The sequence below is a fragment of the Haliotis rubra genome, unplaced genomic scaffold, assembly GCF_003918875.1.
Source record: "Haliotis rubra isolate DU_JTF1 unplaced genomic scaffold, ASM391887v1 Scf398, whole genome shotgun sequence".
In the NCBI taxonomy this organism is placed as follows: domain Eukaryota; kingdom Metazoa; phylum Mollusca; class Gastropoda; order Lepetellida; family Haliotidae; genus Haliotis; species Haliotis rubra.
The window spans coordinates 833,336-861,328 of NW_025767077.1; the positions used below are offsets into that span (position 1 = coordinate 833,336).

General features: G+C 39.5%; 1 protein-coding gene and 1 long non-coding RNA gene across 2 annotated transcripts; one reads left to right on the forward strand and one right to left on the reverse strand.

The window, feature by feature from the left end:
• LOC124286995 (BRCA1-associated protein-like) lies at nt 1-26,528 on the forward strand. The gene is made up of 16 exons (XM_046723460.1): nt 1-87; nt 4,969-5,098; nt 6,614-6,811; nt 8,289-8,583; nt 10,554-10,664; nt 10,947-11,031; nt 11,708-11,821; nt 12,575-12,640; nt 13,107-13,189; nt 14,062-14,137; nt 15,058-15,125; nt 16,129-16,309; nt 17,026-17,115; nt 17,863-17,976; nt 19,737-19,883; nt 20,896-26,528. Exons 2-16 carry the CDS (start codon nt 5,020-5,022, stop codon nt 21,073-21,075), a joined length of 1,887 nt encoding a protein of 628 aa, XP_046579416.1. The 5' UTR covers nt 1-87; nt 4,969-5,019; the 3' UTR covers nt 21,076-26,528.
• LOC124286998 lies at nt 4,941-27,990 on the reverse strand. The gene is made up of 4 exons (XR_006901171.1): nt 27,881-27,990; nt 17,454-17,460; nt 17,029-17,034; nt 4,941-4,951 (listed from the first exon to the last, which is right to left on the reverse strand). It is a non-coding gene; the product is annotated as an uncharacterized LOC124286998 (long non-coding RNA).
• Between the last annotated feature and the right edge of the window lie 3 nt (nt 27,991-27,993).

Below are 27,993 nucleotides of genomic sequence, written 5' to 3' on the forward strand. Positions count from 1 at the left end.
TAGAATAGCTTCCGGTTCCTTGAGACGTAGAAGAATAATTATGTTTTGATTGGAAAATCTTCATCAAGTGAGGTTATTTAGGAGTGGGTGAGTACATTCTTGGATCAGTTGGTGTTATAACGTCATGGTGGACACGAAACTTCATATTTACAGTATATGCGAAAGGAAGGTAATGTGACGAGACTATCATTTCTGTCAGCAAACGTGAAACAATATTTTCTTGTCACGGAGAGAGTGGCGTATGTGTGATCAACTCTCTACGCCTACATCAGAAGAAAACAGCTAAATCATAGTACATACACCTACGCATGTACAACTGACATGATCACAGTCAATGTGAGGCATAGTTAGTGAGAAATAATCGCCGTTGAGTTGGGGTGATGAATGAGGCAAAAAGAACTGTAGCGATGGCGTTATTGCCAATCAAGTAGCAATAAGAGAAAACATAAGAAAAAGTTATGAACCCTATAAATTCTTTTTAACTTAGTCGCTGGGATGTCACAAGATCCATATAATAGCAAGTTAAAGTTCACAAGCCATTAATTGTTTCATTCCCTATAAATCTACTGTAAAAGAAACACTCAATAGTCACACAATCAATTATCGTCAAGTCACACAAGTTCGATCGTCATGTAACTTCAATCGCCCATTTTGAATGGTAATTGTCGCAATACGTAGCGATAACTTACAATATCCGCAGCTTTGATCTTCTGGTGACACCACTTTCGTTCGTTTGGACCGGAAAATGTTTCGTGTCAAGTTACCAAATGTAAGTTATAGCTCATTTTCAGCAAACAACTACTTTTTAACCCTGGATCAATAATGTAACTTTATCAGCTCAAATAAAATATGAACAGTATAAATTTCACACGTTGTAAATTGACAGCACCCCTGTCTTCTGTTTGTTTACGTTGCTGGTCTAACTGTGACATGTCCAGACACGTGATATCCTTGTCAAAATTTAAAACTTTGGAAACAATAAGAGCCATTTCTTATAGAAAACTTAATGCTTTTTGAGAATTTCCGTGATTTTGTACCTGATGAAGTTCAAGCTATTGTCTCATTGATAAATACAACCTTGGCACAATGTACCCACCCTACATGTCAGCACAGAACACATTTACGTTTCTGCAAGCCAGTTCGTGGTGTTTGTCTACATTCTGAGGTTTGATGCCCGTCACGATGAGCCTGAAGAATAATTCCTTGCATAATACTTGTATATGAGCTGAATATTTGTGACTTTTCATTGTTTTTAGAAGTATTGAAACATAAAATGAACGTTTCATGGACATAAATACCATAAAATTACTTGGGACTGCTCTAACTCTGAATTTGACACAAGAGATCGTCCTTACACGTCATCCTGTTTACGCGACAAGCCAGCCAATCATATGATCGAACTTATGTGACGTAGCTTTCTGGGTCACTTGTGTTGACAGTGAGAGGGCGGCTATGCCGCGATTGTGAAAAGCAGTAAAAATACCTGGATTTTGGAAATGTTTGACATAAATAAACAAGTTTAGAGGTAAGAGATTTGAAAATAAGATTATATGAATATAACTTTGAAAATTCAGCGACAGTTCTTAAGTGATCGAACTTACATGACACAAGGGTATTTGAGGTTACTGTATGATATAGATAAATGTTATTTCAAGAATGGCATGAGAAATTCTGAAAGGTGATAACTGTTACAGTAAGTTGTGAGAAAACATCTATTTGTACTGCCATGATCCCCTTCCGCCGCGTTATATAAAAACACGATCGGCGGCAGTGAACATATCAGCGAATAGCTAATTAACATGAACTGCCATCATTAATTTTGTTTCATTAATTTAACGAATCGCAGACTAATTTTGTAAATACCGCTAAAATATGGTGATAACTGTTGGGCAGCCAGTATAGACATTTTACATTAATTACAGTAAATGAATATTTTCAACTGCAAGGTGGATGTATAAATATGTTTGTGTGTGGACAGGCAGACACACATACATACACATACATACACACATACGTATATATACACCTATGCAAAAATATGTAAGTTGAAAGGTTGAACAATTGGATACATGAGTACAGGAATAGAAAGCTGGATATATCATTACATAGATGTACTTTAGGTTAAGTGAACTAGTAGAATGGGTAAAGGAGATAATGAATAAATAGCTAGCAGAAAGAATAAATGTGTCAGGTGGTGGGGTAGCCTAGTGGTTAAAGCGTTGGCTCGTCATGCCGAAGACCCGGATTCGATTCCCCACGTGGGTACAATGTGTGAAGCCCATTTCTGTTGTTCCCCCGCCGTGATATTGCTGGAATATTGCTAAAGTAAAAGCGGCGTAAAACCATACTCACTCAATAAATGTGTCAGCGATCAGTGAATTGATACATTTTACCAATGAAATCCATATACATCCAGCAAAATCTGGATCATTCATTGACTGATGATTCAGTCAATCAATCAATCATTTTCACATCAAATCAGGAATCTATCTATCAATATTAAATATGCATAGCAGAAAGAGTATATATGTTAGTGATTGATGGATATATATTGTCCTGGGCCAAATGCTAGGAAGTCCTTATCTTTTAGAATCTCTCAGGACCAGTAAAAGTGGTATCCAGTAATTAGTATGACACCTCCCACCCTCCAAAATATCTTGTTGATATGGAATTAGCCACAGAATGTATTAGGTTCCTGAAAACAAACATGGTTTACCCCATTGTTGTAACAGTGTCCACATGTTCAACAACTGACCAACTGTATGAGTATTGACCACATGGTGTAGTGGACGGTGGCAAGCACTGGTGTTCCAACATGGTTAAGATCGTAGTCGCTATGAATTGTATCGTCAAACTATCATATTACCTGATTTTGATGCTATCTCTACATTTGGCCTAGTAGTATATACATTAAGTTACTGTAATTGATCAAAAATAATTACTCAGATGCAACTGATTAAATCTAAATGTGTCCAAATACACCCAGTTCAATCAGTCAAAAGTCTAATCGGTCAGTCAGTATTCACAAGTCAGATCAGACTCGTCAGTAACTGTGTGAGTTATATATTAAATTGACAGATAATGACTGGATGTTATGTAAAATACAGATTAATATGTTACTGTTCAGACAAATCTTTTTGGAGTTGTTTTTAACTGTGAGAGTAAATGCCATTTAAGTAGGTATACATGTACGGGGTAGAGTAAGTGAGAGCATAGTGCATATTTGGTATCAAATGGGTTTGTACAATTTTCCCATTTTAAGCTAAATCGTTCTACAGTGTTATTTTTCTTGGCAATAATTTTTCCGTTTTGTATTGATCACAAAGTGTTTTGGTGAAAGTATTCATTGCAATTCAAATTTGGATGTTCATTTTTAATTGCAATGGGAGTGATATTGTTAGCTCGGGCCTGTTTATTAAACCAAATAATATTGACTGTGAATTAATTCTGTGTGCTGAATTAGCATAGTATTGTTCAAGCTGGGCTTAGTTGAGATAAAATTGTCCAGAGTATAGGTCTCTGTCACTGGTTGAGCTTCTGGACTTTAGGTTTATTTTGCTAATTTATATTAGCTTGTACTGGATAGATGAGAACAACTGTTGATCAACTGACCTGCATGGGTGTCACCACCAGATGCTAAAACATCCCTTGACATGATCATTTACCATTCCTTTTCTGGTAGGCATTATTATTATATGCAATGATTAAGGCTATCATGTGTATTTTCTCAAGAGCTCGAGCCCGTCTCAAGTACAAGTTACGTTCTCTACCATGTCTACTGAGTACACTCCTTTTCTCCAGATCTACCGATAATCATGGCTATTTATTTTGATAATACTCAATAATATAATTTAAAAAAAATGGATTATATTTACACAGTACTGTCAATAGCTGATACTGATTTCCACACTGTCAATTGTGTTTCAGGCTTACTATCACTGTATTGTCATCAAGGCACTTAAAGTTGTGATCTGTTGGTAATGTGATCTATAGTAATACCTATCATACATATCAGCAATAGACAATAGATGTGACTATGAAATACGTAAAGTATAATATCTGTTATTTTAGAATCAGATATTTTCTGATCCGAAAATAGTTGAAATTTGACAAGATAATACAGTCAGCTCTCGTTAATCCGACACTTGTGGTTGCAGAGAAATATGTCAGATTACCGAGAATGTCGGATTAATGAGTGTCGGATTAACGAGAGCTGACTGTATTTGAAATTCTATGTCACTCACATTTATCATACACCTCAAATCATGCAAAAGTACAAAGGCTTTCAGAAATTCAACTTTATTTCCAGGGATTGAAGTAGTGCTCAATTTGCTTGCCAAGGTACAGATGAAATATATTCACTGTGCTCTAGTGGCACAACTAAAAATTGGAAAAATACCCACCATGATTCAATTGATGGAAAATGCGATAAATTTTACCAACGCAAATAATTCAGAACCTATTTATGCACTCCATCCAACTGTTTATTGGTATCACTCTCTATCTCACAGCTTAACATGGGTGTGGCAAATTTGAATGCCAGTGTGCATAACAGGAAATCAAGTTTTGGATGATAACATAGTTTGTAGGTTAGTTTATGGGTCATGGACAAATGAATTAATTGATTCTTGCAGTCATAATAGTGTTCAGGAAATCTAGCTCTCAAACCAGGTTAGAATTGGTGTTCAGTAACCCATGCTTGTCATAAGAGGCAACTAACGGGATCGGGTGGTCAGGCTCACTGAATTTGTTTGCCACATGTCATCATATCCCAATTGTGTACATCAATGCTAATGCTGTTGATCACTGGATTGTGTGGTCCACACTATTATTTACACACCACCATCATATTTACATGATGTTTACTGATTCATTAATTGAAATAACATAACTGTTGTGATTGTAAAAGATAAATAAGTTGTGCCAGTAATAGTATAGTATTTTGAGGGTGCTCTTCCTTGTTTTCAGCCGTAGCATGCTGTTAAGGACAAGTGGCCCAGCGGCTCTCCCTTCATTCCAATGTTAATCTACATGGTTGTGTTCCGTCTGGAGATCTCGGACGACTTTGATTTTCCCAAGGCCTTTCAACACTACAGTGGTGAGCTATGTATCATTATATGTTTCAGTGATCAGTCCTTGAGAGTCAGAGAACAACCAGCCAGCTACCACAAATCATGGGTTGTCTGTCACTGAAGAATAAATTGTGTTTATTGCAGGCATCATGCTGTTGATCACTGGATTGTGTGGTCCTGATTCAATTATGTACAGGCCACTGCCATATAGCTGGAATATTGCTGAGAGCAGCTTAAACAATTAACGAAAGAAAGAAATGATGCCCACAGACTATTTTGAGGCCCACATTCACAAGTGATTGTAGCATTGCAACTGTTCCTGGTATTGTAAATTTGTTGATTAAAACATGGTTAATTATGGAAGTATTCAATTGGCCTTTAAATGGAAATGGAATTTAACTACACATTCTTTATTTGTTCTTAACCTAGGGAAGTCACAGGAAAAAAAGTCTAGGAAAAAACGTCATAGGAAAAAAGGTCATAGGAAAAATAACTATTATAAAACATCATGTTCTCCAGTTATTTGTAAAAAACTAATTTCAACAACAACTTTTATAAAAACATCCTGTTTTCCATTTACTTTGTTTATACTATTTCACTTTCAAGTTAATTATTCCTTTCAGTGTGATGCTGTAGGCAATTGGTTCTTATCAAAACAGGAGAAATGGACATATTATTATTGGTTTAGTTCTTAAAGCATTATGGGATTTAAGGTCACAAGTCATATGATTGTTTGTTTAACTTGCTTTGAGCTTGACGATATCACACCGATTAATGAAATCATGGGATTATCAGTTAATGCTTTTACTCAAATGGCTTTCTTCTAACAGCTAATATAAGACATGCTGGCCGTAAGACTCAAACTCTTCACGGCATTGGCTGGAACATTCGGTTAAATAAAATATGCTAGGACAACTGACTGATGTAGTGCTGTTGCAGATGAATGTGTTATGATGATAGTGCATTTTCTGATGTCATGTATTTTACTTGAATGATTACATTATTTTATAAGTTAGGTTCAAATGTGGTAGTGCTGTTGATGATAATATTGTTATGACTTGTTATATAAATATGTTATCAATACTGACCTTTTTGAGTTTATGCCTTTTTTCCATGCCTTTTTTCCTATGACTTTTTTTCTATGACTTTTTTTCCTACAACCTAGTAAAATATTGACAGGACAAGTGCAACTTTGATAAGTGCTATCCTGGCGGTCCCTTAGCAGGACCAGTAGGAATCTGTAAGGACCAGTGATTTTTAAAAGTTATTGGTCCTGTGGTCTTGTTCAGGAATTTGGGTGAATGTCTAGCCCTGTTACCCTGTGTTAGTGGTGTAGTTGGGGCACATATGTCTTGGACTCAGCTTTTGGCAGTACAGAGTTGCTTCCCTTACCAGAAACCCATCGTGATGATGTCACAAACCAAAAAATCATAGCTGCATTAAGCATGTTAAACCACGCACCCACCCACCCACGCACGCACCCACCCACGCACCCACCCACTCACTCACCCACCCATTCACCCACTCACTCACTGTTGCAGCTCCAGGCTACAAAGAGAGACAGGACACAGCAGAGACCAAGCTGAGCTATGCCTCAGTCCTGTCCACGGCTGCTGTAACATCCTCCCAGGAAGAAGCCACCAAGTTCAATTCAACAGAACCAATCCAGGCCCAGGTGGCCGAACATCGTGGTCTCAGGGTCCTGGATGATATAACACTGGAGAGTCTGGAATTCAAAGGTGAACTTTCAAACATGGTATCCATGTCTTGGTGCCTTTTGTTATTTAGCAACATTTGTTCAAACCTTAGCATGCTTATTTAATGTTATGACGTTTACTATTTATTGTCAGCTTATATTCTGTGAATCTACATGCACTAAAGCCTTGTCAATCAAATTCAAAGTTTTAAGTATTTTTGGATGACAAACAGCATATGTTTTTGGATGTCATGCCATGTTTGCTATGGTTTAGGGTGTGACAGACACATTATATATTAACAGGTGAGTGGGAGGTTTTACAGCTGTTTATGTTTTCTACCCATCAAAAGTTTAGACTCACTAGTGTAAACGTAGCCACTTACTTCAGTCAACTGTTCTAAACTCGATTTTGCAAAATATTCCATACTGTTTAAAGGTACTGTTTACACAGTGGATCTTTTACAGTTAAATCAGTAATCTACTGTCATAACATGTAAAAAGCTCGCGCCTGTGAAATATCAACAAAACATTAGAAAAATAGCTCACACCAAGCCTTCACCGAGTATTCACCACCAGCGAAGGTTTTCTGTCTTGAAATGTCGAACGCCTCACTGGTTGACACATAGTTGAGTAGATCTGGATCCTAACAAGGTTCTTTTATGTTATGAGTAGATTGTTTACTATTTGTTTTGATTAGACTACTCCTGCTCATGACCTTATAATCCGGACAACCCGCTTCCAAGTTGCGCGAACCTATTTCACTGGGCATGTGCTATGAGCGCAGCCCAGCTGTTGAAACCAATTTTCCCCCAAGTGCTGGGGGAAAATTAGTGAATCATTTGAACTCCGATTTTGCGGTGGGTTTTTCATCGCGTTATTTTTCATCATTATAAGTTGAATTTGCATTTTTGATGATTTGTTTCGGTAAGTCCATACCGAAGGGTATCAGAATCTGCAAAGTTGTGTTTTACGTTGCACGAGTCAAAACTTTTGATGGGTAGTATACTTAGTGAGAAAACTAATAAACTTTTATGTGTCTGAAAGCCTATAATATGAGGATACATGTACATAGACATACCTGATAGTGATTGTCTGAAAATCTGGGTCGGACTGCCAAGGCAGTATCACTGTCAGAAAGAAAGGAGTGCTTTAGTCCTAGTTTGATGTCTTAGTATTTGAATCTGGAGACACTCCAAACTGGAACTTTTAACATTTTTAGAACCTTGGACTTTAGTTTGTAATTTCTAAACTGAAATGTTCAGAAAATGAATGAAACCAATCAGTGCTTAGTGAATAGATTACTGTCATTCGCAGACTTATTATTGATGGTGAAGAAACTGTTCCATGTGTGGCAGTGGGGTAGCCTAGTGTTTAAAGCATTCACTTGTCATGTCGAAGACCTGGGTTCGATTCCCCATATAATTACTATGTGTGAAGCCCATTTCTGGGGTCCCTTGTCGTGATATTGCTGGAATATTGCCAAAAGCGGCGTAAAAACAAATTCACTCACTCTATTTCAGATATACTGTTAGCTGCGGCAGACATGGAGGTCATCAAACAAAAGTCTGGTAAAGAAAAAGAGAAGACTCCCGACATAGAACCAAGTCCCGGACCTTCCAAATGCCTAAACGACAGCACTGAGACACCATATAAACCTGTACCCTCATGTGATGCCAAGCCAGTGTTTGAGCGGGCCGGAAGCGCCAGACCCAAGAGTCACAGTCCGACCTCCCACATGCCCTCCGCCATTCACTTCTTCAGCGGCAACCCATGTGTGGAGGTCACTAAGGGGATCCTGCATATATACAAGGACAGGTAAGGCTCTCTGTGTTCTGGCTTTGATTGGTTATTATTGTCTCCCTTCGAAGGGCCGGGAGACATATTGTTTTTGGTTGAGTTTCCGTCAGTGCCGGCGTTCCCATTGTTTCCGGAACATAACTCTAAAACTACTCGAACAATCTTCACCAAATTTAGTATACTGCCTCTCCATATCATGTAGCTGTGGCTTTTGGGGGTTTAAGATTTTTTTATCCCCCGCAACACGTTTTTTGCGGGGGTTATTGAAATGGACTCCGTCCGTGCATGCGTCCGTCTGTCCATCTGTGCACATTTGTCTTTTCCGGAGCATAACTCTAAAACTGTTCAATATTTCTTCACCACACTTGGCACATAGATAGATCTGGTGGTCTACTGGTGCCTTTTGGTAGTTTTGGTTTTCTGAATAATTTTTTTTGGGCGTATCCATGGCAACAAGTTTGACTTAGACTGAAATTGGTGGTTGTACTCTTTTCCGGAGCATAACTCTAAAACTGTTCAATGTTTCTTCACCAAACTTGGGACATAGATAGATCTGGTGGTGAACTGGTGCCTTTTGGTAGTTTGGGTTTTCTGAATAAATTTTGTTTTTTTGCGTTGGCAGAGCCAATGAAACCCTGACCCACCCCATCCCTTCCATGTGTGTGTGTGTCTGTGCATGCATGAGTGAGTGTTTGTTTTCCTCTGCTTGTGCAGAGGCCTAGATAAGCTGCGTATCCGGGTAAAATACGCATAGAAAATTTCCAATTACGCATTGCTAAATAATTGTTGCGTACCAATTACGCATTTAAAATGTTAGATACGCAAAAAGTTTAAAACAAATGCCTATGAAATATATTTATAAAAATTGCTTGCGTAATGAAAAAGACATCGATTGCTCTCAAGTTGTACTGTCAGTATAGGATGAGTGATTTTTTATGAAATCATTTCCATTATATTTAAGTTGGTTTTTATTAGGTATGACATAAAGCAGGACATACCTGCTTAGTAAACTTACTCAATGACATAACACTTAGGTGAGTAAAAGGACTGAAATACGCACATATTTGAAAGCAGTGGGTAACGGAAAATGAAATACCCACTCAACATTCATAATGCCCACTCCCCAAAAATACAGTGGGTACAGTACCCACATGAGCTAAATCTTATCTGGAGCTCTGCTTGTGTAAGATTTCTTTTCTCTAATGTTTTGTTTTACACAAATATTTTGAGCATATAGGTCCTGTCTGAAATTTGGTGTCATCACTGATTTTCAGAGATCCATTCACTTAATCTTCACCACTGTTTTGCCGTTTACGTTCATTGGAATATGTTTGGGTAATTAGAAGTCAAGACTCATCATTGGTGTTTCTGATGATGGATTTGGTTGTTGTCTGTAATCCTGGCTTATGGTCAGGGGCACAAGTAGTGATTCGCTCTCAAAAGTAGGTTTGAATGAGCAGAGCAAGTATATATCTCTGTATTTATTATATGACGGTTAGTTTTCCGCCCTTCTGATTGGGCCACATGGTCACATGACAGCTTTGGCGCTAAGCGTCAACCTCGCCACGTCACGAGAGGTTGGTATCACAATCCAAGCACCTCCCGTGGCTAAAAATAGATTTGGGATATTCCAGCTGTGAACTCCGCACTATGTGCGTCACGCTAGATAAGGAAGCATCCCTGTGACTGTGTTGATTTAGAGTTACGTCCCATCTGTATCAAAATGGCAGACACCATGAATATTCATGACTGTCTAAGAAGAGGAAATAAATCGTCTGTGTCACAGAAGAACAGGTATTCAGTACTTTTGTCATATAATAAAACAATTATTAACTTGAGTTCAGTTGATCCAATGATTTATCGACCTTGGACATGTGATATTCACCGAGGCGAAGCTAGAAGTCAATAATTGTATAATGTCACTGATGAGATACTAATGCAGGTTTTTCTCTGGAGATTGTTCAGCTACCTTGGTCTTATTGCTTCAGTGAGCGTACCTCCCTGGATGAGGGTGTTGCTAGGAGTGAGATGATATGCTTGCTGGGAGTCCCGGCCTCACACACCATACACGACCTGCTCATGTTTGCCGCTCCCATGAGGTGAGTGCTGTAAATACACAGGGAACAAATTCTATAGAAGATCATGGAATAGTGCAAAATGTTCCTGAATTATCCTGCTATTTTAAAAATAGAATGTTAATTCACTTAACAACTTCTAAGTGGTGCCTTATTCTTGTGGACATGATTATGAGCTAGTTAATATGATTTTAATGTATTTTCTGTGGAAACATTAAGCTGATATGACCCTTCTGACAAAGGTTCTTGTTTAGCAGAACTTGGTCATGCATCATTACAAAGCTATATGAGCATGTTTATTTTCAGCTCATCATCTACAATAGAATACATGAGGATCATTCGCTGTTCCATTCCAAACCAGTACATGGTGTTGCTCAAGTTTACTGATCAGGTGTGTTACAGTCAGCAGGTGCTGTATAACAGTCACTCCCTCCCCAGTTACATTCAACAGGTGCTCTATTGCAGTCAGATGCAATGTTGCATTTAGTATACTTGTTGAGGTCTCCCAATTGGATCAGTTGTTGTGTATGTTGTTCACCGCTGATCCCAACTGGATTATTTTACCAACTGCAATATTACTGATTGTCGGATAAATTATAGTCTTATACATATTTGTCACCTTGTGGTGTAGTGTTGGGAATTGGTAAAATCTCAAAATTGATGATTGGTTCGTTACAACCAATGAATCATCGAAAATGATTGGTTAGCGTCATTTATCAAATTTTCCTGGTAATGTTTCTTAATGCACCAAAAAATAAAGAAAAAAACATGTAGTTCTTACTGGGTTCTTTTTTCAAATTGCACATCTTTAAGAGATGACTAGTATGTTTGGAACATTTTCCTGGAGTCTTTCAGATAAATTCAATCATGACATGGAACGAGCTTGTAGTGCTTCTGAATGTAACAGACAAGACCCACCTTGTGAAAAATATAGTTAATGCAAACAAGAGTTCCAAAATTGTTTATCTTCGATTATGAGAAAACATGATCGATTGCTTGGTCGTTTAGTCGTTGCGACCAATCTTTGATTATTTCAATAAATTGGACCACCACTACTGTGTTGACAGAAATCAGCTGATGAGTTCTACACCCACTTCAACAACCGGCCGTTCAACTCCATCGAGCCTGACATCTGCCATCTTGTTTATGTAGCTAAGGTGGAGATTATGAAGGAATCAGAGGTAACCTTTAGAACTGCACTGTTCCTAGTATGTCGGTAGTCTGCAATATGCTTTTCAAATAATAAGTATGACAAACGTTCCTCTATTCTGGTATCTGGTAAAAAATCCATCCTGTTGTATTTTGTATCATTATAATCTGATATCTGAAATGATGTTTTACTTTTGAAATTGACAAAATGGCTGAGATGGGGACCCGTGAATGTTCGGGTTAGAATGAGCCTTCAGTAACCCATGCTTGTTGTAAGAGGGGACTAACGGGATCGGGTGGTCAGGCTCGCTGACTTGGTTGACACATGTGATTGGTTCCCAATTGTGCAGATCGATGCTCATGCTGTTGATCACTGGATTGTCTGGTCCAGACTCGATTACTTACAGACCGCCGCCATATAGCTGGAATATTGCTGAGTGCGGGCGTAAAACTAAACTCACTCACTCACTCACTCACTGAGATGGGCAAATGACAAAATGGTGGCGATTGACCATGCTAAGCAGTACCAACTTCAGTGTATCTTGTAGTAGTAGTAGAGTGGGTCTGCAGTTACAATCAGTGCCAGGTACTTGCTTGATTACGGTATTAGCATCTACACTGAAAAGTCGCATATATTGTAATAAAGAAGTTGTCTATCCATAGAACTATCCCCTTTGTTTATCACACCAACTTCTATATGCCACCCAAAGAAGTGACTCATGTTTAGACAGGTCCATGTGTTCTAATATATAGTCAGCTGTACAGAGAGTACCATGATGTTTCAGGGTGCCACACTTCCTGTACCAGGTCTGCTGGAACTGCCCACCTGTCCAGTCTGTCTGGAGAGAATGGTGAGTCACCATAACCAACACAGGTCATTTTGCAGCTGCTGTTTGTAGGAGACTTTGTTTGCTGAACAATCTCTTGAATACGACCAATATCGGGCTGCCATTTATTGTTTCCAAATTTCAAGCTCATGTGATATATAAAGAGGGCACAGGTGGCCCACTTGTGAAAGGCACTTCAGTTCACTGTGCAGCTTTGCTAAGCTGGGTTTCTCGCCATTATATTTCTACATTTGTCAGAGTCATACGAAATTTGTCAGCATCACTTTGAAGTAATAGTAAACAAGTGTTGACGAAAAAGGTCAAAGTCATTGATTATGAAATAAACATAAACAATCATTTTCATACTAAGCAGTGTTTTGGTGTTTTGAAGATCATTGCTACATGGATAGATTTGACTTTAGACTAGAGAAGTCACTAAATGCCAGCACATGAGTCTAGTGTGTATTATATCCTTTATCCTTTGTTCCAGGATGAGTCTGTGGACGGGGTGCTGACTGTGCTGTGTAACCACTCCTTCCACACCTCCTGTCTGGCCAAGTGGGGAGACACAAGGTAGGCTGTCATACCACGATAACAACTTGCAGGATAACCCAATCTTAGTTAATCAGTTTTAGTCAGATACAATAGTTCTGTTCAGGTTGGTACAGTCAGTTATGTTGTGTTACATCTGCCTAATATGTTGTTCCAGTCAGTTGTGTTTCTGTTACAGCTGCCATGTATGTTGTTACAGTCAGGTATTATTGTGTTACAGCTGTCCAGTGTGTCTATTGTGTTACAGCTGTCCAGTGTGTCAGTTGTGTTATTGTGTTACAGCTGTCCAGTGTGTCAGTTGTTGCGTTTACCCCAGGATCCAAAACGGCAGGGCGACAGAATTTCAAAAGGGGGCATACAATGAGAGATTTCCAAGTGTCAAGTTATCCAAATATATGATTCTTAAAGGCTCAAAGAGTGCAGTTATTTCACTTTCTTCAACATTAAATAAAAGCTAAAAACAACCAAGTGTTGATATCAATTATTGTATTCTTTGTACAGAAATCTTTTGAAGAAAACACTGTAAGAGCTCAGTCTCATATTCTTCTGTTCTTCCTGGACAGGAAGTTTGTCAGAAGGGCAGGGTGCAAAATAAAAAGACAGGGTGCCTTAGAAAAAGGGCAGGGTGCCTTATAAGAAGGGCAGGGTGCAAAATAAAAGGGCAGGTTGCAAAATAAAAGGGCAGGGTGCAACATAAAAGGGCAGGGTGCCTTATAAAAAGTGCAGGTTGCAAAATAAAAGGGCAGGTTGCAAAATAAAAGGGCAGGGTGCAAAATAAAAGGGCAGGGTGCAAAATAAAAGGGCAGGGCGCTGTGCCCTGCCAAAAATGCCTGGGGGAAACCCTAGTTGTGTTACAACTGCTTAGTGTGTTAATTGTCCTAATTGTGTTACAGCTGCCCTGTGTGTCGGTACAGTCAGACCCCAGAGGAGGTGGCAGACAACCATTGCATGAAGTGCGGATCAAACGAGGTGAGGCACTGACTTAAACATCAGCAGTTGGCAGGAATGTACTTAGCTGCTCCCTGTGTTAATGCTGTTGAATTTGTCATGTGTGTCATGTTACTTGTCTTACAATAGGGATGTATTCAGTTGTTTAGCAACTTACTGTACGGGTATTTTAAGGATTCCAGAAAACACGGCTGCAGCGTCTGTGTCTAGGAAACAACTACTTGAATTGGTATGTTTTAACATATAAATTTATGAACTTTGCATTGAAGGCTAACAAATATGGCTTCCTGTGATGGCAATATGAAAGAAATAATGTGAAATTAACAAAGGCATATATGCTGACATCCAAACTGATAGTTAATCTGATTGTGATTTAGGCTATTTGTGGTTTATTCAATCTGTCATTCTTGTACAGTGAATGTACCTGTGATATAGCATTTCTAAAAGGCTAGTCTGTTTTCTTCAGGCCACTGTCATGAAACTGGCATATTGTTGTTTATATCAGGTCTCAAATTAAAACACCCATCAGAGTTACTTCCCCTGTTGAGGTAAAATTATGCAACCAAGTCTGGGTGTCCGGCTGTTGTCATGATGTATTGTTTAAATATGTGAAAAGCAGCTTAAAATATTTTCCTCACACAAAAGATGGCACACTGGCAAGTGATGGATCCAACTTTTTAAATATCTTTCCAAACTTGATTTTCTTTGGTGTGTGGGCGATGGGGTAGCCTAGTGGTTAAAGTGTTTACTTGTGACACCGAAGAACCGGGTTCGATTCCCCACATGGGTACAATGTGTGAAGCCCATTTCTGGTGTCATGATATTGATAGAATATTGGTAAAAGTGGCATAAAACTAAACTCACTCACTCACTCACTCACTCACTCTTTGGTGTGTATAACGTTTGCATTTGAGTGTTGACACTTGCTTGTTCCCCCACAGAGCCTGTGGATCTGTCTCATCTGCGGCCATGTTGGATGTGGGCGATATGTTGGACTTCATGCCTACAGGTAACAATCCTTACAGCCAGTCGGTCTCTTTTATACTTGGAAAAGCCTGTGGGGATTCCCGGTTGGAATAGTTGCCAAGCAAACCATGCTTGTAGTAACAAGTAATTGATGGATAAGGTGATCATACTCGGTGTCTTGGTTGGTAACATAACATAACATAACAGTCCATTTGTATAGCGCTAGTTCCATGCTAAATGCATGCTCAAAGCGCACAGTTGAGAGAAGATTCAGGGAAGCAAAGCTAGTCTGAAAAGATGGGTATTAAGGCTTGTTTTGAAGGTTGATAGAGTTCCTGAGAGACGGATCATCTGAGGAAGAGAGTTCCAACATGAGGCGGCAGCAAAGGCAAATGCACGTTGACCATAAGTTGTCGTTCTCACTTTAGGCACACTAAGGAGTTGCTTTGATTCAGAGCGCAGAGAACGGCTAGGGACATAGTGGTTGGTAGAGTGTCATCATGTGCTGAAGGTGCTGATCAATGCTTACAATACAGTCACTGGATTGTCTGGTCGAGACTCTATTATTTATAGGCTGCTGTCACATGGGGAATATTGCTGAATGCGAAACAACAAACATTTAAAGAAAGGAATAGTAAGAATTTGATGAGGAATTATTCGTATATATTTAGAAGGGCATGTCTTTGCACATCAGTTGTAAAGAGGTCCTAGGTCCTGATCCTCAGAGTGTTCGTAACTTTATGACCTGTTGTAACTCTATAGTTAATCATAGGCTTAGGAATGTTGTAACACTACAAACGTTTTGTGGCTTGGGACTCAGTTTTATATGGTTGAAATTTGGTACAATATGAATGATTATTTGCAGGAAATGAACAGTTCGTATTTAACTTGTGAAAACTTACTGTATTTGAGGACATTTTTCCAAGATTAACCAGACCATAATTTGTACCCACTTTTTCACCTGCCAGTATTGTGAATAATGTCTTCCGTGTTTTCAAATGATCCAACAGAACGTCTGTTTTGACATCTAGCTATTTATCTCTCAGACATTTCCAGGACACTAACCATACCTACGCCATGCAGCTTGGTAATAACCGTGTGTGGGACTATGCTGGTGACAACTACGTCCACCGTCTCGTACAGAACAAGTCTGATGGCAAACTGGTGGAAGTGGACGAAGGTGGAAATGTAGTCCAGGATGAAAAACTCGACTCCCTTACGCTGGAGGTAAATTTTGAATGGAACATGTGTCAACGTTAGGCACAGTTAAAAGCTGACCAGAACTCGGCTTTCTTTCATCTGACATGCCATACTGACTACATACAAGTTCATGCTCAGAATGTCAGTTACTGGATTAGTCTTTTGAGTGGCATTTAGAAGTTGTTGTGATGAACAGGGGATAGTTCTATAGATATACAACCTTTTTATAACAATATATGCGACCTTTCAGTGTAGATGCTAACACCTGTATCAAGCAAATCATCTGATTCTGATCATACCACTGTAATATTGCTGTTGGCTGGGTTAAACCAAAAGAAACCACATAATGATTGACACAATATTTAGGTGATCTTGATGCTGTTGCACTCAGCGTGCTCAAGGTGAATAATGAATGGAACATCTGTCCGTATTTGACTCTTGTAATTTCACCTGAACACAACTCTCTTCCACTCAAAGCTGGGCGGTGGGATAGCCTACTGGTTAAAGCGTTCACTCATCACGCCGAAGACCCGGGTTCGATTCCCTACATGGATACAATGTGTGAGGCCCATTTCTGGTGTCCCCCATTGTGATATTGCTGGGATATTGCTAAAAGTGGCGTAAAACTGAATTCACTCACTCACTTCACTAAAGGAGAGATCCTTCAAATTTCTATCATCTAACATGCCATACTTGCTAAACACAATGTTTGTCTAGTACCTATGTTGTATTTGTGATTATAGTACACATACCTTCTGACAACCCAACTGGAATCTCAGAGACAGTACTTTGAGGAGAAGATGGAGGAGACAATCAAAGAAGCAGAAGAGAGGGTGAGTGTTCAGCATTATTCAATACTTGTATTCAATGTATTTTCTAGAGACTCATACTTATTACTTTATCTCCCTTTCCTCCGAAGGTTGAGTGGAAACCTCTATCCCTATGTTCCCAAGAACAGTCTAAGTTTACTCACCCAAAACTTCCCGTCAAAAGTCATGTGACCGGCGGCCATATTGTCATTCTCTCCTTCATCGCCCACCCAGACGGTTGGGCTGACACTTCGGGTCCCTTCTACGGCCTAATACTCATTTATCTTTAGTCCAAAATCAAACATTTTGCTGTAGATTGATTCCTATAACCTTCTAGAGACTGTTTAATGCTTGCAGTACACACTAACACTGACTATCACTGTCTGACTTTAGGTCCATGGCACACATGAAGGTCCGGGTTCGAATATTGGTCTTCAGTAACCCATGCTTATCATGAGGCGACTAATGGGATAAGGTGGTCAGGCTTGCTGGCTTGGTTGACACATGTCATCGTATCCCAATTGTGTAGATTGATGCTCATGATGTTGATCACAGGATTGTCTGGTCCAGACTCAATTATTTACATACTGCCGTCATATAGTTGGAATATTGCTGAGTGCGGCGTAAAACTAAACTCACTCACTCACTCTGGTCTATGGAGATGATAATTATTTTTGGAAATAGTTTGTTATTTATGTAAACATCAATATACTCATGGATTGTGTGAAGATGAAGAAGTTGAACACCCACCCTGGTTGTGATGTGTCCTAGGTCCTGGAAGCCAAGGAGAGATGGAAGAAGGTGAACTTTGAGCGGGAGGTGCTGGCCAGACAACTCACAGACATCAACAAAGAAAAGCAGAGTCTCGACAAGAAGTGTTCTCATGTGAGTTGAGGGCCAGTTGGCTTTGTCAATAATGAACCATACAACTCTATAGACAACATGTAGATCCTCACATCATTATGAAGCTAAACTCATTTTAGCATGATAACAGTGTAAGAATCGACATTGAAATGTCGCCTTCTGCAATAAACAAGAAGTTTTTATCCATTAAGTCGTATGCTTGATTATTGACTCACCAATTTCTAGAATGCCAATCAAACAATTGGCTTTGTCAGTGGTCGTAATTAAGCTACAAAGTCACAGTGTCCTTTTCATAAAGAGACCTTCTGTACAGTGTTTGCAATACTTTAATTGGCCAGTTGGCCATCAGGGCCTGCTGCCGCCTGCAGGCTTTAAAATCTATAGGCCCTGAATGAAATCTGCCGGCCCATTTGGTTGAGGTGAAACCAATAAAAACAAGATAGACTACACTGTGCACAGTATCCACACTGTTTTCTACAAAATACATTAGCGGAGCCTATGGCGTAGAGAGAAGTTTTTATTAGTTCAAGACTGATGTTGACGTTCCATGCCAGGAAGTGAAACTGTAAGTTATCGTAACATGATGGAACAGGGCTGATTCCCAAACGTGAATAAAGGAAAAAAATTATGATAAAGATTCTAGTTGGAAAAAAAACGACAGATAGTTTACCGAATGCCACAAGGCCACAAGGGCTACAAATATTTGAAACTGCTGGCCCGATACAATAACAATCGGCGCTGGGCCTCCAGGTCAGCGATTATTTCGAATGCTGCTTCTGTTCTTAGTGACAAAATATGGAGGTCCCTGGAATGAAACACTATAGCAGCAAACATCACCATGCTTTAATTCCTAAACTACCATAATTTGTAACACCAATTTGGGTTAGTGTATTTCCTCACTTGTCATTGTTTGAGGTTTTGACTGCATTTCAAGTTGAAGAACATTATTCTGTTAAAAATGTTGATATTTACAGACCTTTCATGGACAAAGTTTATTTGAGGTTTAAATTGTCATGGTTGAGGTTTGCATTACAAACATAAATCTTTCCCGGCCACCACATGCCAAGAAAAGGTGCAAAATTGCTGATGCTCACTCACTCACTCATTGCCAGGCTATCCTGTTAGCTCACATTAAAATCTGCTGCTATTGTGGTGTACACAGTGAGTCAGTATGAGGGGCATCCGTGAAGGTCCGGGTTAGAATATTGATCTTTAGTAACCCATGCTTGTCGTAAGAGGTGACTAACGGGATCGGATGGTCAGGCTCGCTTACTTGGTTGACACATGTCATCGGCTCCCAATTGCTTAGATTGATGGTCATGCTGTTGATCACTGGATTGTCTGGTCCAGACTCTATTATTTACAGACCGCCACCATATTGCTGGAATATTGCTGAGTGCGGCATAAAACTAAACTCACTCACTCATTCAGTTAAAGGGGCAGTGGGATAGCCTAGTGGTTAAAGTGTTTGCTCATCACGCCGAAGACCCGGGTTTGATTCCCCACATGGGTACAATGTATGAAGCTCATTTCTGGTGTCCCCTACTGTGATTTTGCTGGAATATTGCTAAAAGCGGCGTAAAACTAAAACTCGCTCACTCAGTCAGTATGAATATTACCTTAAATTGGTATCACGTTGGGTCACATTATTGTACATCTTAATGCCATAACTTGTTAAAAAATTAAATAAATTTTTGGTCATAATTCCTTGGCTGACAATTTAGCAAGGTCAGAATAAACTCTGCTGAAATGATGGATGAGATTTGTTGATCTGTTGGCAGTACCACGAACGACTGTCCAAGTCATTGTGCCAGCTGAAGGAGGAGCAGCAGATGAACACGTGTCTGCGGGATAACCAGCAGCTGTGGCAGAACAAGGTCACTGCCCTGGAGAACAAGCTCAAGGACAGTCTGGCTGTCAAGGACAAGGTATGACTCAATCACAATCAGGCTCTCAGTTCACTCCTTATGTCATACTTGATGGGAGAGCTGTCTGAAATGGTTCCTTAGTTTATGAGGGTATAATAGGAGATGCATAACAGAGAAACCCAATGGGTTTAATGAGCATACGCTCACAAGGGTTTTAAAAGTGTACGCTCATAGACTAGAGGTTAAACAAGTGTACACTCACATACTAGTGTGTAAAACAGCATATACTCACAGCATAGGGGTTTAACAAGAGCACACTCTCTGACTAGGGTACGCTCACATACGCTCACCGACTAGCGATTTTAGCAAACATGCACTCACTGATGAGGATGTTAAAACCTCATTCACTTGGGGGTTTAACAAGACAGACTCTGACTGGGATGTAAAACAGCATAGCAGCATAGGTTTAACAAGAGCACACTCTCTGACTAGGACTTTCTGGAGTAAAACAGCATAGGGGTTTAACAAGAGCATGTATAGGGTTTAACAAGAGCACACTCTCTGACTAGGATGTAAAACAGCATAGGGGTTTAACAAGAGCACACACTCTCTGACTAGGATGTAAAACAGCATAGGGGTTTAACAAGAGCACACTCTCTGACTAGGATGTAAAACAGCATAGGGGTTTAACAAGAGCACACTCTCTGACTAGGATGTAAAACAGCATAGGGGTTTAACAAGAGCACACTCTCTGACTAGGATGTAAAACAGCATAGGGGTTTAACAAGAGCACACTCTCTGACTAGGATGTAAAACAGCATAGGGGTTTAACAAGAGCACACTCTCTCACAAGAGACTCTCTGACTGATGTGTATAAAATGGACATATGCTGTTTAACAAGAGACTGACTAAAACAGCATAGGGGTTTAACAAACACACTCTCTTAGGATTCCTTGTAGTATAAAATGGCACAGACTGATGTGTAACACATTAGTCACTCACAGACTGATGTGTAAGACATTCAACACTTTTCAGATTTTCCCCAAATGCCTATTGTGTGTTCTTCCTGCAGGAGGTGCGAGACCTACAGGATCAGCTGAGAGACATCATGTTCTACCTGGAGGCCCAGCAGAAGCTGTCCAACAACACCGAGGTCTCCCAGGAGGAGATCCAGGAGGGGCAGGTCATCGTGGGGGCCGCAGCAGCGCAGGCCTCGCCCACAGGGAAGAGGTCCCGGAAGAAGCAGAGGTAACAGAAGTGATCACCACCAAACAGAAGATGCTGATGCTGCTTCTAGATGTGTGTCTTGTCCTACTGCTGGTGCACTAGTGTTGGCACTTGTGTCTTGGGAATATTCTGCTTTAAAAAACAGGTGCACGTCAACCAAAATCTTTTGTAGCACACATGTGTCTTCAGAATCTGTTGTGGGACAGATGTGTGTCTTCAGAATATGCTGTAGGACATATGTGTGTCTTCAGAATCTGCTGTGGACAGATGTGTGTCTTCAACTGCTTCTAGCAGATGTGTGTCATCAGAATCTGTTGTAGGACAGATGTGTGTCTTCAACTGCTTCTAGCACAGATGTGTGTCTTCAGAATGATCTGTAGGATAGAAGCATCTTTTCCAAATCTGCTGTAGGACAGATGTGTCTTGTGTGGCTTCAGAATCTGCTGTAGGACAGATGTGTGTCTTCAGAATCTGCTGTATGACAGATGTGTGTCCAAGAATCTGTTATCAGCATTGTATGTGTCTTGCAGATATCTGCTTCTAAGAGAAGTTTCAAAGTCTGTGATATTGATTATTCAACTGGCCAAATATTGAAGCATGGAGGAAGCGTGGTGCTGTTGTGTCCTGTTATATGGGCCTTCAGTCTGAGGTTTTTCCAGCTGGACATTTCTCTCTTTGTTACACGTGTACACATGCTAGGCTTATGTGTGAACCTATTGTAATGTCAGCAGGGTGGTAATTTATCATCAGCCTTTCACCTTCATCTGATTTGATTGTGCACAAACAACTTCAAAATGACTGCCTAGCCAAAATGGGATGTCAACATTTTGAGCCAAACTTCGCTGGAACAACATCAGAGCATATTTGCAGCCAAAAATGAGTAAATGTGTCGGCTTCATTCAGTACTTCCATTAATACATGTGATAAATAATAGATTGAAACATGGTAAGACATCATTCTTAAAGAAGTGTAATGAATCAACTTTTAGTGTTTATGTCATGTTATGTGTAGTGACAGCAAAGGCGTGTCACAAATATTGCAGAAAAATTCCCTGTGGTTGGCAAGGCAACTGCATTCAAGCCGGAATGTGAGAGCTACAGGATCAGATAAACACTAATCTCCCAAAGAGACTGATGACAGGAATGAAGAAAGAAGTGTCAGGGATTCACAAGGCGAGAGATTCTAGTCAGAATGTCAGTCATTGTTATAGCAGATCATGTTTCTACCATGAACTAGGGTTGACTGAGCAGATACAGACCCAGTTCTACAGACAATGTCAGCAAATATGCCCAGATTGGAACTAGAAATATTCAGATCTGTGTTCTTGTTTTAATAATTAACATATGGGCATTACAATCACTAATAAAGCCTTATGGACGTAGTTGCTGATGATCAGACTTTATCCATTGTCATTATCCTCTTGGTTTGAGGAGCAATGTACTAGACTACATGTGAAACTGTTCTAAATGGAAAAGCCTGGAGGTTCATGAGAGGCATTTAAAAGTTGGTATTCAAGTAAAAGCAAATATGGATGTCATCCATAATATTTGCTTATACTGGAAAAGCCTTGACTTTAACTCAGTGGGAAGATTGTGACAAGTGTGAGGTTCTGTTATCCAGTTGATGTCCTTTATGTAATGTTGATGTTAAGAGGATTTAGACATGGTGGAGTGTTGTGTCTGTGATATGTTTTATGGAAGTGATGGGCATTCATGTAGATATTGGATCAGAAAAGCAGGTTATGTTATGTCTATATTTGATGGGTTTGTGTATTGCCTACACCCAGGAATACATTGGCTGCTATGAGGTGTGGTCGCTATTTATCACCAATTGATGAAGCCATGCTCTGGGCATCTAGCCATTGAACATTGAAACCAGCTTGTACTCAGTGTTAAGAGTGCTCCGGTTTCATCACATAGCACACGCAATGAATTGCTGCATGATTGCTGAAGCGATGTTAAACAATAATCATTCACGCTCTTATTCACTCATTGTCATTTTTTTACCTCTCGGGGGGGCGGTGGGGTAGCCCAATGGTTAAAGCGTTGACTCGTCACGCCGAAGACCCGGGTTCGAATCCCCACATGGGTACAATGTGTGAAGCCCATTTCTGGTGTCCCCCGCCGTGATGTTGCTGGAATATTGCTAAAAGCGGCGTAAAACCAAACTCAGTCAGTCAGTCAGTCAGTTTACCTCTCGGAACCCATATAACCCTCAGCTGCCAAGGGGTGGTGGAGTAGCCTATGGTTAAAGTGTCCGTTCGTCACTCTGAAAACCCAGGTTTGATTCCCCACATAGGAACAATGGGTGAAGCCCATTTTTGGTGTCCCCTGACATTGCTGGAATATTGCAATCTACGCAATTGGGATACGATGGCATGTGTCTGAGCCTGACCATACGATCCTGTAAACCCCATCTTATGACAGTCATAGGTTACTGAAGACCAATTCTAGCCCTTCACAGGTACCAGCTCATTTGAACTTAGTGAGGCCTCATTTTATTGGCTGACTAAAAATAAGATTTTTTGTATTGACAGGTTGTATTCACAGTGATGGGTAGGTGTGAAGATCCGGGTTAGAATTGGTCTTCAGTAACCCAAGATGTGACTAACGGTATCGGGTGGTCAGGCTCGCCGACCTAGTTGACACATGTCGTCGTATCCCTATTGCGTTGAGCGATGCTTTTGCTGTTGATCACTGGATTGTCTGGTCCATACTTGATTATTTACAGACTGCTGCCATATAGCTGGAATATTGCTGAGAGCGGTGTTCATCAATAAACCAACCAACTAGCCACAGTGATGGAGGAACGTAGCGTGTACAAACCCTTCAAATATTGTCAGTGCAGTCTGTTTTTCCTTGTAGGATGGATTGTGGAACTGTTATGACTCACATACTGTACACTATAGTACAATGGGAGTTCATGATTCACAGATGTATCAATATACAGTGTGGTACAATGTATGATTTGTTTACCCATGTGTTTATTCAGTTTTCAGAAGTTAATATTTGCTTCATTCTGCTATAACCTGGACTGTTTATCCAAGCGTAAACTGAACTTCACAAAACAAAATGCTAACACAGATTGACAAGCTTGCGTGAACCATGCAAATAATACAAATATTTCATAGAGCAGTGTCTGTCTGGTCATTTCATGCAAATCACATTTCAAAATTAGTATCGCAATTTTCATCATTACTCAAATGTCCAAATATGTATCAGTATGTTAGTCAGATATCTCAATTATACTGAACACAGGGTACAGGTGTCTGTGCTATGTGTACATAGTGTTATACACAGACTGATATATATTAAAATTTCTGTTGCTTTATGTTATTAGTTTTTCATCATGTATTTTTATATTTTTCTCAGTTGTGAGCCTGGGTTAAAATTAGTCCCCAGCTGCCTATGCTTGTAAGAAAAGATTTGGTGGTCAGATGGTCAGTTTGGTTTGGTTGTTTTTTAACGCCACTCAGCAATGTTCCAGCTATATGGTGGCGGTCTGTAAATACTCGAGTCTGGACCAGACAATCCAGTGATCAACATCATGAGCATCGATCTCAAAATTGGAATCCCGTTAGTTGCCTCTTACGACAAGCATGGGTTACTGAAGATCAATTATATCCCGAATCTTCACGGATTGGATGGTCAGTTATGGTGACATGGCTAATATACTGATGGTGTAGACTGTTGCTCTTTATATCAACCCCTTGTTTGTCAGATCCAGACTCCATTATTTACAGGCTGCTGACTACTGGAATATGCAACAAACAAATAAACAATCTTATGTTTTAGAAACATAGATCAATAAACGGGGATGCGTAAACAACATTCTTTGTTTGGGAGAGGAGCGGTGGGGTAGCCTAGTGGTTAAAGTGTTGGCTCGTCACGCCGAAGACCCGGGTTCGAATTCCCACATGGGTACAATGTGTGGAGCCCATTTCTGGTGTCCCCTGCCGTGATGTTGCTGGAATATTGCTAAAAGCTGCGTAAAACCAAAGTCAGTCAGTCAGTGTTTGGGGGAGCATGGTGTGAGTACCCTGACTCACCACAAATGCAACAATTTTGTTCTGACAGGGTGACATTCTGTGTCATTGATCTGTACGCTAGTGAATCATTGTGAGGTTTGTATGGCCAAATCAAATACACAATCAAACCAACCCACCAGAAATCTACCACAGCGTGTGAAATTATCACTTTTTTTAAATTCTTAAATAGTTTAAGACAGGAAATCTATAAAATCTATAAAAAAGCAGCATGACAAGTGCTGGTTTGTCTATGTAGATTGCGATATCTTGAACAGAGAACAGGGAGGTCTATCTTCACCATATTTCCTTTACCAATAATTCTCAAATGTTGTATATTTTCTGTGTTTTCAATCTTTTCTGCACAATCGTTTGTAATATTTCCAATAAATATGTAAACAATCAACATTCCAAGCAAAGATAAATGATCGCATGGTCCTGTGATGGAGCGTTTCTTTTTGTCCATAAATGCTGGAGGTGGAAGGTCAGATTTGTATATTTTGTTCTAATACTTATGGGCCAGTGGGTCAAGCTTGGTTCAACACATCAAAACATGAAATGCTGGGTTTGATTCCCCCACTAAATCTCAATTGGTGTGCGCTGTTAACATTAAGCTGGAATAATGCTGGGAGCAGGGTAACACCTTGTCTTGAGCCAGGACTGGAATCTGTATATTTAAAAAGTTTCTTTACCCTTAATTTCTACAATCGGAAAGATCACAGTGTGGCTTTCTTTGAAACTAGGCTTATTTTAGTTCTATCAAGATTTGCCTTGGTGCTTAGCAAAAAAATTATTTTTTCATGTAAATGATTTCTATAGGGATATTTTACAACAGGAAGGTTTCAAACCCGTACACTGACTTATTTGCCTACCTTTAATATTTATATATCACGATATGTTTAAAAAGGTTTATAAGAAATTCAAATCTGATTTTGCATGTTTGTTCATTTACTCACAAGAATATGTTGATGTAGTTTTGTTTTTAGTTCATGACGTAATGTTATCCCTGTGTTATCTACCCGATCCCATGCGTATATCTCCCAGCTGTTAGCTTGAGTTTATTGTCTTCATTATCTGTTGTAAGATGAAGTAGAGTCTGTGGCTAAGCCAGAGGTATCAAATGATAATATTCCACAGACAAGTACACTGAAACAATGTAGGACATAGAGTGAGATGTGAAAGAGAGTACTAGTACTGTACAATGGGAAGTATCAGTCAGAGGTTTCAAATATGAATATAGCCCATACAAGAAAGTACATTGAAAAAAATGTAGGACACAGAATGAGATGTGAAAGAGAGTACAAGTACTGTACAGTGGTAGGTTTCAGCTAAGAAGGAAACAATTCAGGGCCTGGAAACAACAATGGCATGAGTAGAACTACTTTATATTGTAGTGTTGGGATGAGTTAAAATCTCACAATTGATGATTGGTTCATTACAACTGATCAATCTTCGAAAATAATTGGTTAGCGTCATTTATCAAATTCTCCTGGTTATTTTTGTTAATGCACAAAAAATATAGAAAAAATGAAGTTCTTTCAGGGTTTTTTTGCAAATTGCATAAAATGCATTACAAATTTCACATCTTAAAGGATGTCCAGTATGTTTGGAACATAAATCTCTTGGAGTCTTTAAGATAAATTCAATAATGACAAGGAATGAGCTTGTAGTGCTTATGAATTGTAACAGACAAAACCAACCTTGTGAAAAATGTTGTTAATGCAAACAAGTGTGCCAAAATTGTTAGTGTTCAATTATGAGAAAACATGATCAATTGCTTGGTCGTTTATTCTTTGTGACCAATCTTCGATTATTTCAGTTAATCGGACCACCACTAGTATATTGGGAGTTCATATCTAGCCCAGAGGTTTCAAATGTTAGTATTTTCCAGACAGGAAATTAAACAATCATTATAGGACACAGAGAGACGCATCAAAGAGTTTGTAGCACTACTTGATGAAATAATTATCCAAGATCATGCCATTTATTGTAAACTGTAGCATAATCTGTATTTGCATTGTGCAATCAGTATTAGATGTTGAAATATATCTTCAACATTCTCAATGTTTTAGTGGTTATTGTTTGTGTTTTATGATGATTATCATGTGATGTTGACCTGTATCAAAACAAATGCCATCCACTCGTTTGTAAATGTCAGCTTAAGAATTAGATGTCAAAGATGCATTTAACAGAACTTGACAGTGGGTATACAGAACAAAATGAAGATATACTGAACTAAATAAGTTAAGGACCATGAATATATTTAGGGATATTTTTATCAAATTGTGTTGATTTCACTATGAAAATAAATCCCCTGAAATATTCATGGTGCCTAATTTTTCCTGTTTGATATATGTTTAAAGAGCACCGTTACTTGCCACTACTTCAGGTTAAGAATGTTTGAGAAGGTAGTGACACTAGCCAAGACCCACACAGCATAGTTACCAACCTTAACCATACCAGGATCTGCTGGGTTTGAACCTGATTATAACATTTTGGTTTGTCAGCATCTTACTGTGAATACCCAGACTGGCTAGATTTCTGCCAGACGGTCTAATTTTACAGTTAGCCAGCCCGATGGACGGGTGAAAAAAACATTCAGATAACGTGTCCACGGGCACTGTCTATTTAGTATTTAAGAAGGACTGGTTAAATCCCTTCTGGGCAGGTAAGTTTTTAAAGTTACCAGCCCAGATGTCTGGCTGGGTTTTTGGCTTTTTTCACACACTGTTGTAAGACAACAATGTGGATAATTGCTGATAATATCAGTCACTTGATTATCTGGTACAGACTGTTTCCAGGTCACCATCATGTTGGATTAAGTGTCTCCTCTGTTAGTGGGGTGGATGTTTTTGGGAGAGCGTCTGACCTAAAGGCTGCTCTGCCTGCATCTCCACCTGAGTCAGACATAGAGTTCAC

Coding starts and splice junctions, on each gene's coding strand:
- LOC124286995 (XM_046723460.1), top strand. CDS start 5,020: ATGTTAATCTACATGGTTGTGTTCCGTCTGGAGATCTCGGACGACTTT. Junction 10,665..10,946: donor ATGTTTGCCGCTCCCATGAG/GTGAGTGCTGTA, acceptor GTTTATTTTCAG/CTCATCATCTACAATAGAAT. Junction 17,116..17,862: donor TCAAAGAAGCAGAAGAGAGG/GTGAGTGTTCAG, acceptor GATGTGTCCTAG/GTCCTGGAAGCCAAGGAGAG.